Source organism: Calonectris borealis, chromosome 27, assembly GCF_964195595.1.
Source record: "Calonectris borealis chromosome 27, bCalBor7.hap1.2, whole genome shotgun sequence".
Lineage (NCBI taxonomy): Eukaryota > Metazoa > Chordata > Aves > Procellariiformes > Procellariidae > Calonectris > Calonectris borealis.
Window position 1 is genome coordinate 5,706,176 of NC_134338.1, and position 14,680 is coordinate 5,720,855.

General features: G+C 54.3%; 1 protein-coding gene and 1 long non-coding RNA gene across 2 annotated transcripts; one reads left to right on the forward strand and one right to left on the reverse strand.

The window, feature by feature from the left end:
• Positions 1 to 34: 34 nt before the first annotated feature.
• On the reverse strand, positions 35 to 12,329 carry STAMBP (STAM binding protein). The gene is made up of 9 exons (XM_075175018.1): positions 12,096 to 12,329; positions 7,408 to 7,483; positions 6,679 to 6,774; positions 5,603 to 5,978; positions 4,746 to 4,870; positions 3,655 to 3,792; positions 2,376 to 2,488; positions 1,867 to 1,966; positions 35 to 1,426 (listed from the first exon to the last, which is right to left on the reverse strand). The coding sequence occupies exons 1-9, from the start codon at positions 12,308 to 12,310 to the stop codon at positions 1,370 to 1,372; spliced, it is 1,296 nt and encodes a 431-aa protein (XP_075031119.1). The 5' UTR covers positions 12,311 to 12,329; the 3' UTR covers positions 35 to 1,369.
• LOC142093639 (uncharacterized) lies at positions 7,480 to 14,239 on the forward strand. The gene is made up of 3 exons (XR_012677487.1): positions 7,480 to 8,953; positions 9,563 to 12,382; positions 12,658 to 14,239. It is a non-coding gene; the product is annotated as an uncharacterized LOC142093639 (long non-coding RNA).
• The last annotated feature ends 441 nt before the right edge of the window (positions 14,240 to 14,680 follow it).

The following is a 14,680-nucleotide window of genomic DNA, read 5'->3' on the forward strand; positions in this document are numbered from 1 at the left end:
GCTCAAAGAAAACAAGTGGCAAAAGAAACCCTGCCAAGATAATACAATCCATCTGCGTTAAACTGTACACCCAAGACTTGTGTACGTAGAAGTACAAGGACATGACATATAGAACACGTATGTATGCATGCCAGGTGGGAAGGCAGCCCCAGCCTTCTTCCCCTCCCCGCACGGCCATGTGCTGATCATCACAGCATCCTGCCAGAGGATGTGGAGATGTCGTGGATCACGCTCAGCCCTTTGAGGCCAGATGCCTTCCACCTTTCAATACTGCTTCTTCCCTTTCAACGCCGGCAGACGCGAGGGCGCAGGCTCAGCACGGAGAGCGCAGGGAAGGAAAATCGCTGCTTGGCGTCCGACGAGAGTTAATTCGGAGGTCCCCGGCTGGCGTACCGCATAACGGTGACATCACGGAGCGCTTGTTTTTGGCAAGGACAGACTTCATACTGCTTTGAGAAGCACAGAGGCAATCGGGGGCGGTGATCTTTGAGGATCGAAGCGGCACAAGCTGCTGGAGTCCCGTCTCAGGGAGGCGATGGCCTTGCGGAGCTTTCACGCGACAGCACTGCAGCCAAGAGACCGAGAGCCTCCTCCACCGTAACAGCAGCAACAAACCGCACCCAAGCCCTGGAGCCAATCCCCCATCCAGGAAAATAATAAAGTATCCAGACACCCCTCACCACTGCTGGAATGAAGCAGCTTGTGCAAAGCAGTGCCACATCCAGGCACCTTCTCCCTGAAACGCTGAAATAGGGGTTCCCCAAGGAGGCTGGGCCCCTTCTTACCTCACCAGGCAAAGACCCCAGTACCGGCAAGCAGGACTCGCTCCAGCTCAGCGGCAATACGCTCTTGCACAGGGTGAGAGGGGTTAGGAAGGTTTAATCTTAAACTATAGCAAAGACTTATCTACTCCAGCCAGCTGCACTGAGACCACAGCCACCCAGAGAGAGAGGCAAAACAAAGCACGGGTTAATTTGGGCACATCCCACTTTGGAAAGCACTTGAAGAGGTTTCCATACCTCATGGTTGCAGCAAATCACAGGGAACCCCGCCAAGAAGCTATTCAAGCCATAGATTAGAGTATTAAACAATTGTTTCGGTGTTAGCTTCTGTCTGTGAATTTCCAGTTAGCTTTTTTTAGCTTTTCCCCACACCTTGAACCTCAGCACCGCTTCGCCAGCCCGACGCCAGGCACTGAGGTTTCACGTGCTCCCGCTGAGGTCAGGGTACCGATTTCACCGCGATTATTGGGGGACAAAGGGGAAGGATCACTACACGGTAGAAATCATCTGCTACAGGAGGAAAAAAAAAAATCCCTAGGCCTAGAAGGAAGGTAGATGGTTTTCTGTAAACCGTTAAGGCAAGAGGCCTATCGGAGATCCATCAGGACCACGTCTCTCTCGACTACTGACACATGATTGCAGGTCTGGAAGAAAGAAGAGAAAGAGGGGACAGGGGGTTACTCAGATGTGCCCACAGCTCAGGTGAGGCTCCTCTACATCCTGACACAACCTGCACCCAGCGAGAGGGAAGAGCCCTCTCTGACCAGGAACTTGTGCCCTGCCCGGTGCCGCACAGAGACCGTAGCAGGACACAAATACAAGTCTCTCTTGCTCTCCAATACAAGCCTTTACCGCTGCCTTGACCTGTTTCTGCGGGGAAGTGCTCTGCATCGCACCTCCAACACATGCTAACAAGTCAGAAAGCTTTCGCATCTCAACTCCAGGAAGAGACAAGCCCCTGCCAGGCTGACCCTCCTGTCCTGGGTCACAGCCCAGCGCCTCGACACAGATATAAATTCAAGTGAAGTGTCCAACGCGCCGACTCACGGCCCTACAGCTCCTGCCGCCTCGTGGGGTGACTTACAGTGAAGAGAGGGGGGTCTTTGGAGTGCGGGTGGAATCCTTTCTGCCGGCAGGAAGAGATCTCCTCCAGGCCATGCTCTGTCAGCTTGAAAAACCCCGTCCTAGAGCAAATAAACACACGCTCTGTGTAACTCAAGCCTCTGCAAATAGAAGCACCTCCTTCTGTGTCTGAAGGAGCACGCTTGAGCCTGCTCATCTCAAGCGAGAGCAGATGCATGCTGCGGGACGCTCCTCTGCCCGGGACACTCCTCTCCCCAGCTCTGCGGCTGCAGACCGGTCTCCTTTCACGGGTGAGCAATGACGGCCCAGATACGACCCCCCCCGAACCAGCTCAGAGGAGCTGTCGAATCACGCACGCTCTTCCAACGCTTGGTAAAACTTTCATTGTGTGACTTGACATTTTATTGCCACATCAGGAGTCCAATAGAGGAAGGGTTGTGGTAAACAGCCCTTCGATACCTTCTGAAGAGGCAGAGGGAAAGGCCTCCCTCACCCCACATCCATACTTACTCCTGGTATTTCGGAGAACACACAATAGCGATGGACTCTGGCAACATCATCTGGTAGGAGCAGTGCGTGTGCAGGTCGACGCTGGAGAGGAAGGCTGTCTGCGTGGGGTGAGTCTGAAACACAGGGCAACGTAGAAGAGAGAGAGTTACAGCAGTGTTGGAGGATTAGTCCAAAAGGACTGCGTCTGCCAAGAGAAGGTTGTAACAGAGAAGAGACATAGCTCCTCGGATGGCACAGAGGACATGCTTCCACACTGAAAATGGTTTTGGATTGCCCCAAAACACCTGCTCCTCTTTTCCATTTGGAATAAGTACAGGAGCTCTACCTTCCTGGCCACATCCCACGGAAAAGCCACACTGTGAGGCACAACGCTGTCCTTGCTTTCACGCACGCCTCCCCGCAGGGCACTCCACACGTTTCTGAAGGGCAGCTACGCCCCGGGCACAGCATCACCAGGCACGTAACATACTGCCAAGGCGCTGCCAGATATCTCAATCCACCGTGACAGCCAAGGGTTGTACGATCACAGACAACCACCGCCTTACCCAACTCCGGCTGACGGCTAGATTTCACAGCCTAACTCTTGCTGAGAGGTCTTTCCCCTTTTGCTTGTTAGGTTTTTGTTGCCAAGACCAGCAGAGAAGTCAAAAGGATTCTTGAGGGTCCCTGGATGTTGCAGGGCCATCGCTGAACAGTTAACACCAAAAGCAGACATCCCGCACTTATCAGGCACACGCAGCAGGCATTTATTTGTCAAAGCCTGCGAGGCAGCTGCTGCTTTCGAGAGATTACTCAGCAGCACCAAACATTTTGCTTGGCACCGATCCGACTGCCAAAGGCTCCGCGGGGACAGGCAGCAGGGCAGCGCTGAAGCCAGGGGAGGAATCTGGAACTGGCACATCCCGCAGCAGAGCAGCACACAGCTGTCCGCGAACTACTACGGGGGACGCATCACGAGAGAGTCCCTGCGCTGACAGGAGGAGCTCGGGATGCCCCGACAACGCCTCTGGAGTCAGCTTTTAGCTGGCTGAAACACGAGCTTCGTGCCCAATATCCCACTCTCAAAGGGCCTGATGCTTTAAAAAGGGACCCAAACTTAAAACAGGCCTGGATTTCTCCAGCAGCCCGAGTAGTGACTGAGACTGCACCAGAGGATGCTGCCTGCTCCGTGTCATCTCCTCCAGGAAATTCTCCTCCGCCAGCCCTGCTCCACGCACCCCTTTCCCTCCTGGCTGAATGCAAGGCCAGTTGGGAAGTGAAACAGGAACGAGAGACTCACATGGATCCAGCCTAACGTAACAAGGCCGTGCTGATCCTGGATCATGAAGAGCTCCTCCTCATTCTCCGTGTTGCAATAATCGGGGCCTCCGTACTGCTTGGGAACGATGACGTGGGTTATCGTGAACTCGTTCCTCATCTGCAAGGCAGCACAGGGAGGCTGTTACCCACCGGACACCCCCCAGGCAGGAAACACTGCTGCCGCCCACTGGTGCAAAGGTAATTTCCTAAGCTTTGGGAACGCGGTACTTCTGCATTCATCACTCAGGGGCCCAGCCAGGGGAACAGCAGGTCTGGAAACAAGCCCATGGATGCATCTACCGTCTGTTTACAGGTCACAGAAACGGTAACTGCAAGTCACTGACAGAGGAGTCGCAGGATTTTCTGAGTCTGAGCACGACCCACGGCTTTCTATGTCATCTTCCCTGCCGTGCAGAGCACCCACAAGAGCTCAGAGAAGTCCTGGATACCCACCGAAGCGAATCTCTCCACTCATTATGGGCGATGATGCCTCATAATTAAATAATCACCAAGTGTCTGGAAGCAGCCGGACTGCAGAAAGTTGCTACATCAAACAACTTCATTTCAAAGCGAACTTCTGCAAGCAAAGCAGCCCCAAGCGACTCAGGGGAGACAGGCTGGAGCTGCCAATAGAAACCTGTGCAAGCAAACTCTTTGGGGGAGAACTAACTGTCTCCAGTCGGTGTTTGCACAGCCTTGTCTTGGTGAGGGTCCTAGTTCACAGCTGGGACACCTCAGTCCTGCTGGTACCAGAAGGACAAGTCACCAGAGCTGCCTGTTACCGGCAACGTGGGAGTGCTTGAAGCAGGGACCCAGCAGAGAGTCTTCAACAGGAGAGAAGAAACTCAGTACCCATAGGGGCTTGGTGGGAGAAAATCCTAACGTAAAAGGGAGGAAAAGGAGAGGCAGATCGTCCCTAACGCTCACGTGAAACCCTAGTCGTCAGTGAAACTGCACTACAGCCTTCCGTGGCAAAAATCAGGGTCCTCTAGCCATTTTCAAAGCTATTGCGCACCTTGACAAAAGGCCCCTGCGCCACTTCCAGGGTCTTAATTAGGATTACCGCCTTACCAGCTTACCGCAGAGGATCCCACACGTCTCCACGCCCCGGACCGTGTTGGCATCAGCCAGCTGGAGGAATTTCTGGCAGAGCTCCCTAGGGACGATGACCTGGCGAAGGACATCCATACTGGCATCTGTGGGGAGAATGGGAGCACAATGAGCAATGACAGTCGGGGACGCTGGAGAAATGTTCCCTCAGGTCAGTATCTGAAGGGACTAGACTGAGAAAATTCAGCCTGGAAACATTAACTGCTCTAATGTCTACCCTTACAACAGCAGTCATAGATAAATGAAGTCACCGTGACACTTCATAAAGGACACTCACTACCTCTTTCAAAACAGGGACACGTAGAGAGAAAGAGACCTTCAGTAGTGTGTCAAAAACCAAGTATTTTGTTAAAGAAAATGAAACCACAAACACTTACAAAATGTCATTTAAAGAAAGATGTACCACTGGTCAAGAACCAGTCATTTGGAAGTGTCCGAATCAGTATTTTGGAGCCATATTTGGCAGAAGAGGAGAATTTGGTCAGGAGGAGAATTCGGTCAGCCTAACCAGGAACTAAACCCCAATCTCCAACAAGTATTTGGATCTAGGAAAACCAAACAGGCTGCAGACTCCAGATCAGCAAGGAGACTGGGCTGGAGAAGAGTGGGGGGCTGATTCCCAAGAGGAGACAGTTCTCCTCAGCCCTGCAAACCTTTACTGGACAACAGGGAGAACACCCAGTGACTTAGAAGGCCAAACCCCCAGAAGGGATGGAGCCATGATCAGATACTTCCAAGAGCCTCCCAGACAAATCAGCTCCTCGGCCGCGTTTGGCTCAGCCCCAGGAAGGGAGAAGGGTGCACCGAGAGGTACTAACTGTTTTCCGTGCTCCCCAAAGCATTAGGTTTCAAAGATCTGTCCACAAGAGGAGGTTTGGATGAGACAGTCCCCGCTGATGGACTTGCGGGGTGAACTGGAGAGACGGGAACCTTCGGGATTAAATCAGTCGGGGGCTTTTCCACATCAGGGATGAGGGGTCCGTCCAGAGACTCAGGACTTGGCTCTGGCTTTCCAAATTCCTGCACTATCCTTAGACGTTCCTTCTCCAGCTCCTGTCGTCGAATCATCTCCTCGAAGGCATGAAACTGCTCTTGTTCTGCCTGCTGCTGCTTCATCAGGGCTACCCGATTTCTCTCCTCTTCCAGCTGCTGCTGCAAAGCCAAATTGCGTGCAAATTCCTCTTCCTCCTCCTTCTGCAAGAGGAAATATGCCAAGGGACATCAGCAGACAGGGGAACACTAGCCCGAGGCAGAATACGAAGCCTATGCACTGCAGACCCTCAGCAATCCCAGACTATTTCTAAAGGGTCTGCAAAAGGTAACCAGCAAACAGCAGTCCCTGCAAGGCAGTTTCAGCTTGCAAAACAGAGATCCGCGCTTCCATCAGGAGAGCCAGCTAGACCAGGGCAGTAAAACTGCTGCCTCACCCTCCCTCTTCCACAGAAATGTAATTCCAGGTTGATTTCCCTCTATCCTATCTCTAAAAGCGCACTCGTCCGCAGCAAAACTGACTGCAGAGTTTTCTGCTTTGCCCACAGAACCCCAGATCCTTGCCCATGCTGTTACCAGCCGCCTGCTGAGTTTCTGGATCATAAAACCTAGACCTCATGTTGGGACAAAGAGAAAAAACAACCAAACAACAGTCCCAGCTCAGACTGTCTCCAGGAGGCACAATGAAAAGAGATGCAGGGACGCCTAGGACAGATTCACCTACGTAATGGCAGCAGAGACATGATCGGGACAGCTCGGTGACGAGGCTGGACCCTGCAAGCTGGGGCTACCCAGACTTCACATTTCAGAGCACCCAGGGAGCCCTGGAGACCTGCCCTCCTCCAAAGCCTTTGTGGCTGAGGGTCTTCTGGGGAGCACAGGCCTCCAGTCTCCTCTCACTCACCTTCTGCTCCTTGTACTTAGCATAGTCCTTGGCGTACCTATTTAATAGCTCCTCCTTGAGCTCTTCAGCTCTGGGGAAGGCTACTTCTTTCAGTTTCTGAAGGGAGGAAACACAGTCATAAGAGTGTGATAGCCCCAAGGCAAGAAAAACAAGACCTGAACAGATGCAAGAGTCAATGGACATGTAGCACCCCGAGATTCTAAACCATCCACTTGTTCACGAGGCAGAAAGGGCCGAGCGGCCCCACCACCACGTGTGGACAGGCTGCAGACAGGCACGTTGTAGCCGGGTGGCACGGACAGCACCGCCAACAACACTGAGCAAGAGCTTAGGCAGCGCCGTCCTTTGCTCTTCTGGTCAATGCTGAGCAGAGGAGCGGTAGCTTCTTGTGGCTGTGAGCAATCTCCAAGGACCCCCTTGAGGACCACCACACTGAGCATCCAGCCATCATGGAAAAGCCACGTGGTCTTTAAAAGGCAGGGAATTTAACAGAAAAGAAAGGACACCCCAGTGCTCAACAGAAAGTAAATTGGACAACAACAGCCTGCCCAGCGCAAGTACAATGGGGTAAGAAGAACCCAAACCATAACTCCCAAGGGGTCAGGTCTGCCTGGTCAAGCCAAGGCTTCTGAGTGTTTGGGTGGATCACTCATCCAGAGCCATGAAAACCCAAGGTCGATGATCCAAAACATTTCCGACAGCAGCCCTTAAAGACGTGGCAATACTTACTTTCACTGTCTCCCTCTTTTCGGGTATGACAGCAGTTTTGTAATCACGGTGCTGTGGCAGCTTCTCAATGAAGAGCCTGTAAACACAGGGGAGAAACTGCATTTCTGAATCACAGCAGAAAGGGACAAACACAAGACAGTAAGTGGCATTTGGGGGTCCGGATCATTCCCCTCCAGCACTGTCCCCTTGCCACCTTCCTGGGCCCTGTGCTCCCCACAATCAGGACAGTCGTCTGCCCTTCCGCAGGAACCCCCCCATCATATAACGGCCTTCTGAGCTCTTCATGGCACACAGGAGATCTCGTTCAGTCCCAGGGTAGCAGCTCGCATAGGAGATTTTTCTTCCACCTGGACTTTGGAGATGATCCTCAGGGATAAATACCTTTGTTTTGAACAGAAACATTAATAAGCTGGTCTAAAACACCAAGGACGCTGGCAGCGCTTCAGGAAGGTCCTTGCGCACCTGCCTACACCTCTGCGAGCATCCAAGGGGATTACACACAAGCTCAAGGACTCGGCTGACTCAGTATGGAGGAACAAACAGTTTGTGCAAGAGATAGGGAAATTAACTCAGACCTCGAAAAGAGAAAACTTGCAGGTAAGCTAAATGCAAGTTCACAACATCCCCACCTGCTGCATCATCAAGAGCCTTTTGGCTCCGCGGCCCAACCACCCCAGAAGGTCACGGCAATATTTCTGTGCAGACTTCTAGGAGGGAGATCAAGACCAAGCTCAACGTCACCCCGCTCCCTGCATCAACACGAACAGGTTAATCTTTGGCTTCTCTACAAATGGGATAACCGTTTCCCCCCTTCCAGGGAGCTCTGCAGGACACAGTGGTGAAGATGCAGAGAAAGGGCACCTCAAGCACTAGAACAAGGAAAAAAAGCCCACAAACACGGGGCAATTCCCTCTGGCTCAGCTCTATGAGGCTCCCCAGGCTTCAGGCATCCCTGAGTTATCTCTGCGAACAAGTCCCCAGCAGCGCATTAGCTGACCGCGCTCAGGGTGAGCTCACGGCGAGCTTAGCTGGGTCCTTGTCTCCTGCAAGTGGAGCTGTGCTTGCTCTGAGTGTCCACAAAGCCTGCAGGCATAACGCAAAAAACCCTGCCCTCTTTCGTGGCTCTTCGCCACACCGCTTCAGCATCCGAAGGAGGATGCTCTCCAGCTCCTTTGGAGAGCAGCCTCGTGCCCAGGCACAAGGAATAAGGATAGTGAGGACTAGACTGTGCTCCAGGGAGCAGCACAAACACACCAAGCAGAGTCAAGAGGGAAAAGCTCGGGGGGGACAGAGTGAGAACACTCTTCACGCTGAGAAGCCTGTGTGTGTGCAGTAAATAAACCCAGCTGCCTCAAAACCTCAGTCCTCTGGGAAAAGGAAGGACTTTTTGCAAGCCCGAACGCTCCTGGTTGCCACGGAGAGCGTGAGGATGCTCTCGCCAGACTGCAGGATCAGCATAACCACGTCACAGCCCGGAGCCACGGAGAAACCGTCGCTCCATCCGAAATGCCCAGCAAGGTCCCTGCTCCCGGCTCGTGGTTGCAAAGTAGGTCACTGTGTCGAGGAGACAAAACAAGGCTGTGATCATTGCCAACAGCTAGCAGATTAAAATGGAAGGGATTAATTAAGAAGGATTAAGAGCAGATGCTGGCCTGGGGAGGATGGAAAAACCAGCAGAGACAGCTGGGTTTCCACAAGTCAGGAAGGGAATAAAAAGTGGGCAGCAGGATGAGAGGAGGACTCAGGCAGCCAGAGGAAAACTCTGGGGCAAGACCAGGCAGCGGCAGGCTGGGGACGGAGGCAGAGGAAGGGCAGGAACGGTTCGTGTTTCCTATCGACAGCCCAGCTGAGGCTTGGCAAGACTGAAACCCGCAGATCCCATCACCAGGAGTTTTGGGCTTGTTCAAACCTCCGCCTGCTCCCGAGTCCACTGTGAGCAGCAGCTGTTTGGCACCGAGCAGCCACATCACAGGCTATTTTTAAGTACTGCTACAGCACGCGCGCCAAGCCGGCGTCTCTCGAGTCCCTTGCAACACCCCACGCAAACCCGCGGAGCCAATCCCAGCAGCTCACAGCCACGCAGGCAAACCAGGAGCCCAAACACCACAGAAATTTCATGTCTTTTTTTTTTTTTTTCTTTCTTATTTGGCTCTAGCAAAATCAAACCTAGTGTGCCCGATGGCGATTCAAGGAAAACATCCACCCAGATCAATGCAGAAGCAGCTATTCAAAAAGACAAGCAAGGAGATGTCTTACAAGGTCACAAGACGCACGTGTTAAAAGTCCAACCTGGTTATTCTTGTCGCCCTCCTGCCCTCCGTGAGGAGGGCTGGGCAACGAAAATTCATTTCCACATGAGAAAGAGGTGCTGTGCAGCCAAACGACCTGCACGGGATCAAGCAGGTGGCTGGAGGCCAAGCAGGGAACTGGTTGCCTCAATGGGAATCTCAGTGCGGATCGGTCTCGAGATTACCCCATGTCTAGACAAGATTGTCTCAAAACCGATGGCTCTCCAAATCAGGCGCCACGACACAGATCTCATCGTGTAATTCTGGCCTTAAGATCAGCCTTGGGGAGTGCTGTATAGGGAAATAAAGAGAAATCCAGCTTCCTAAAGCCACACAGGCCACGCCTCGCTCCCAAGGACGATGCGCTCACTCCCACCAAACACACCCAGCTAAGAGAGTCTCACGTACTTCTCAGGGCTGGAGTCCTCCCCTTCCCGAAGGCACAGCCTGATGCGGAAAGCACCTGCACTAGGCCACGCGCTCCGGCAGGGAGCTGGGCTCTGAGAAAGGACAGCCACAGCACTGACTGCAGGTGTGGGCTGAAGCACCGGGGGAAGAATTCGGGTCCCGTTTCTAGGAAGGGGAGAGCAGAGCAAGTCCCGGGAGAGGCTCCAATTACCAGCGCCCCGCTCTTGCCTTCTGGATCATGCCCTTAGGGAAGGGCATCTAGAAAACACTTCAAGCCTACCGGCTTGAGCTACAGCTTCACATCTTCATTTAAAGAAATGAGACGGTGACATTAAGTTCATATCTTCAGACAATCCAGGGCAGAAGCTCATATTCGTTAGCGCTGGAGAAATCACACCACTGAGGGAAAGTTTTTTCACCTTCCTGGCAGCCCAGCAGCCAGGCTAACGTAAATGCCACGAGCGCTTGAAAGGTGCTGGAGAGAAAACACACCAGCACCCATCATTGCTATAATGAAACAGCGAAGGTGCTTTTAGTTCGTTTGTTTAGTTAAAGAGTTTCTCCTTCGGCCACGGCTACGTAACCAGCCTGGAAACCTTCCCGAGGGTTTTACACTTCCCAGCTCCCTGTGCAGCCTTCCAGGGCACTCGCTACGATGCCCATAAAAGCTCAGGAAGTGCAAGGCGGGAAGAAAAGCTAATCAGAGAAAAATGCGTTGGATTTAAGGGGCAGGGAGAGAAAATGCTCACGGAGATGCCAACCACGTTCTGGATAAGCAGGTAGCGTGGGCACAGCAGAGACCGTATCAGAGTGGCACTGGGCGAAAGCGGGAGGGACAGGCTTTCGGCCAAAAAACCTACAGGAACAGGACACTCCATGCCATTGCGATATGTTCTGAGGATCACTGTTTTCAGCCCTTTAAACACTGACAGGCACAGCTACGGAGAGGCAGATGTTTACTCTGCTTGTACTCCGGGCTGCTCAGACACGATCCAGACCCGACACTAGGTCACCGCGTTAGCACGGTGTACGCTCCGGCTCGGCAGGCACGGCAGGGGGGTTTCAGACCCAAGATGGCTCGTTTCTGGCCAGCTGCAGAGATGACGGCAAGAATAAGCGGCTCTGCACTTGTCTGCAGACCCTACAGCTGGAGACCCGGCAGCTGAAACACCAAACAGGGCGTTGGCTGGGTTTATATACGATCCGGGGCTTTCTAGAAGGTGCTCAGCACCCAAGAAACTCACCAGTTGATTTGGATCAGGTTCTTTGGACCCAGAACTCTTCCCCACGTCCCTCCCGAGAAGGACTTGGGTGTATGCATGCGTCTTTGGGGGTGGAGGGGATTATATTCTTTCGGAGACGTAAAACTAAACCTACAACTGGTCCCTGCACCTGAAGGAGGAACTTGCTGCCTGCTATAAAAGGCTGTAGTAACTTAAGTGTAAAGCAGCTTCTCCTCCGAAGCCGGTTTATTAGAGAAGCCACCAACCAGCCTAGATCCTTTCCAGGTAGATTCTCGATACCGAGATCCTTGACCACGGATCCTTGCCAGTCCGTATGACGTCACGGCCAACCTAGCGACAATCGAGGCCAATCTAGTCACTCTGCAGGGATAAACCACCAGGAAGCTTCGACAGACAGGGAGCCAAAACCTCCCTCCTGCTGACAGGAGTCTCCACTAGCAGAGGGACACAGGAATACACGATCAGCCTGGTTTCAAAGGAAACTTTTACAAACCTCCTGCAAAGAGGCGAGCGGCGTTTGTGGGCTTGCGCCTCACGCCTTTACAACATCTCCTGGTCAGTCTCACCAGCTGTATCCTCACCTCTGCGGTAACTGAAATTCAAAAGGAGCAGAGCTCTGGACAGAACCCAGTTCTTCCAGTTCAGCGAGGCCTCCCAGTGTTTAGACACGCTCAAAATACGCAACACCAAACCCACAACCCCTTGTACCGACACGGGTTACTTGCGAACGAAGCAACGCTGCTCTTACGTGATATATTTGTTGTACAAAATAAAGGCATGCTCGATATTGCCTTCCTCTGAGTAAATGGTCGCCATGCGGAGGATTTCCACTCCGGAGCGGTAGTAGCGTCGTGGCGGGACATCCTCGTTCACTTCCACAGCGCTTCCCACCTGGATCAGTCTTCGGACTCGCTCCTCCGGTGGGAGGCTGACGTCGGCGTGGTCGGGCATAACAACACACATCAAAGCTGCCGCGAGGCTGACGAGCTCTGCGGTGGGAGGAAAGTCAAGTGCATCAAAACCAGCGTAAACCAGGTAACTCATCCAGTTTCCTCCAGACTGCCTTTCCTCGATAGAAATCACGCCCCCTCAGCAGAAAAGCGTTTAATACAAGAGCCAAGTTAGGTCCTGAGGGAGGAATCTGGGAGAAGCCCAGCTTTTTTTGGGCACAGTGCTTGGATATTTACCCTTACAACCTGAAAGGCAGCCACAAATTCAAGATCAGTCCTCGGTAATCGATTTCAAGCTTGGGTCTGACCCATCCAAATCCTACCCAAAGTAGCGCTTCCTTCCCAATTGTCTCTCCACAGGACAAAACTAGTGCCGGTCACTAGTCTGGGGGGAGATGGCCAAAGCGTTTCATTCAGACTCGAGCAGAGGCAGCTTTACACGGGGTTTCAACACTGCAGCGTTCACCGTTTTGCTTACACAGCAGTGAGAAGAGGACGGAGCTGAAGGCCATCCTTCCAGCCGCTGCTGCTCAGCAAATCCACCCCTACCCAACAAGCTTGATCCCAAATTGCTCTCGCCCGGGCACAGTCACAATCTCTCTCTCTCTCCCCCGTGCTGCGGGAGGCACACCCGTCACCCCAGGAATGCTCCTCGACCTGATCCGTGCGTCTGCCTCCTGCTTGGCTCCGACAAATCCCTTCTCACCCACAGCCCCACGGCACAAGCCGATAAATTCGAAGCTGAGGAAGCACCAAGACTGTTTGAGGGGCAGCGAGCCCAGAAACCCGCCGCAATGCTCCTTTCTTACACCAAAAGCAGTTTTCTGCTGGAAAAGTCACCCCGGGACCAGCGTGAGGGTTAAAATCTCTAGGAAATCACAGCGCTGAATCCAGAGCACCTCGCAAGCCTTCCAGCAACTCGACTGCCACACGCACGACCTCACAATTCACTGCAGCTCCTTCCTAAACAGGGGAAAGGTCCTGAGGTGAGTTAAGCGCTGCCTGAGGATGCCAAGCGGCGGAGGAGTTGCCTTTCTGGGGTTACCTTGGAGCAGAAGCCCCTTTTTAAGGCAGGCAGGCCCACGTTTCTCAGTCCACATCCTGGAGGGGCCTCCACAGGCCTCTTGCCCTAAATAAAGGCTGCGGGATTCGGTCCTGCCAGAGGCTGCCGTGCCAAAGCGCTGACTTACGGGGTGCGACAGAGCCACAGTTCAGAGTAGGCTTCAGCCTCTCCTCCTCACTGGTGCTTCTACTGGGTTCAGTTGCTCCCCCAAGCCAGAGCTCTCAGTCACCTCCCCAAAACAGAGCCCCCCTGCCAAGTTCCACAGTTCTTCTCCCCCAAGACGGAAGAGACACCACTCACACACCGTAACTCCCGGTGCCTCCAACCCCGAGCCAATTCCAATAGCACCCCTCAAGAAAAAGTGCCCAAACCACCCCCCGCCCCGAGCTGCTAGCCCCCAAACTACAGATCCCCCCAGCCATTGCCCACCAAGAGAGAGGAAGCTGCTCCCCCCCAAATCAGAGCCCCCCCAAGACTCCCACAGCCCTTCCCCTGCACGGGAGAGCAGAGCAGCCCCCGAGGACCGCCTGTCCCCCCCAGGACTGCCTGTCCCTGCCCTTCCCCTCTAAAAAAGAGTAGAGGATCCCCCAACCAAAGCCCCCACGGGCTCCCAGCCCCCCACAACAGAGCAAGCAGAGCCCCAAACCGGATTCCCCCTCCTAAGGGGAAAGATACCCACAGCCAGAGCCCCCCTGACCGGAGCCCCACGAAGGGAACCCCGATACGAGACACCCCCCCCCCGCCCAACCGGAGCCCGCCTGGCCCGGCCCTCTCAGGAGAGGAAGGGACCCCCCCGACCGGCGCCCCCGGCCCCCCAAGCTGCCTCCGGCCCCTCAAGCGAGGAAGGGACCGCCCGCAGCCCCAGTGCCCGAGCCCGGGCCTGACCTGCCGCCGGGAGGGCGCCGCCACCCGCCGCCTTCCCCTCAGCGCTTCCGGGTTGTGGCCGAAGGCCGACGGCACCCCCCCACCTCGTTTTCAGCAGCCAATCGGGAGCCGCCGCAACATCCGGGCACGCCTCAAACCACCTCCCACTTCCGCCCGGCCGAGCCGACACTTCCTTTCCCTAAGCGGAAAGCCGTGCGTCATGACGTCAGAGACCTGCCCCGAACCTTAAAGGGGCAGCTCCCCTCCCCGCTGCACAGCACCGCCCCGAAAACACCCGTTCTCACCCCAAAACGGTCCGATCGCGAGGCCAGAATCCACCGCCCAACCACCCTCCGCGTGCGGGAGAGCCGAAGCGCGGATCCCGCAGGGCTCGTCAGGCCCATCCGGGGGGAAATCACAGCGGCGGCGGGGGGCCGGAGGCTGGCGCCCCGCGGA

Excerpts from the sequence above, each read along its gene's own strand:
- STAMBP (XM_075175018.1), bottom strand. The coding sequence starts at position 12,310 with ATGTGTGTTGTTATGCCCGACCACGCCGACGTCAGCCTCCCACCGGAG. Across the intron at positions 6,775-7,407 it reads AAAAGAGGGAGACAGTGAAA|AAACTGAAAGAAGTAGCCTT; the intron begins GTAAGTATTGCC and ends TCCTCCCTTCAG. Across the intron at positions 3,793-4,745 it reads GGATCCTCTGCGGTAAGCTG|ATGAGGAACGAGTTCACGAT; the intron begins GTAAGGCGGTAA and ends GCTGCCTTGCAG.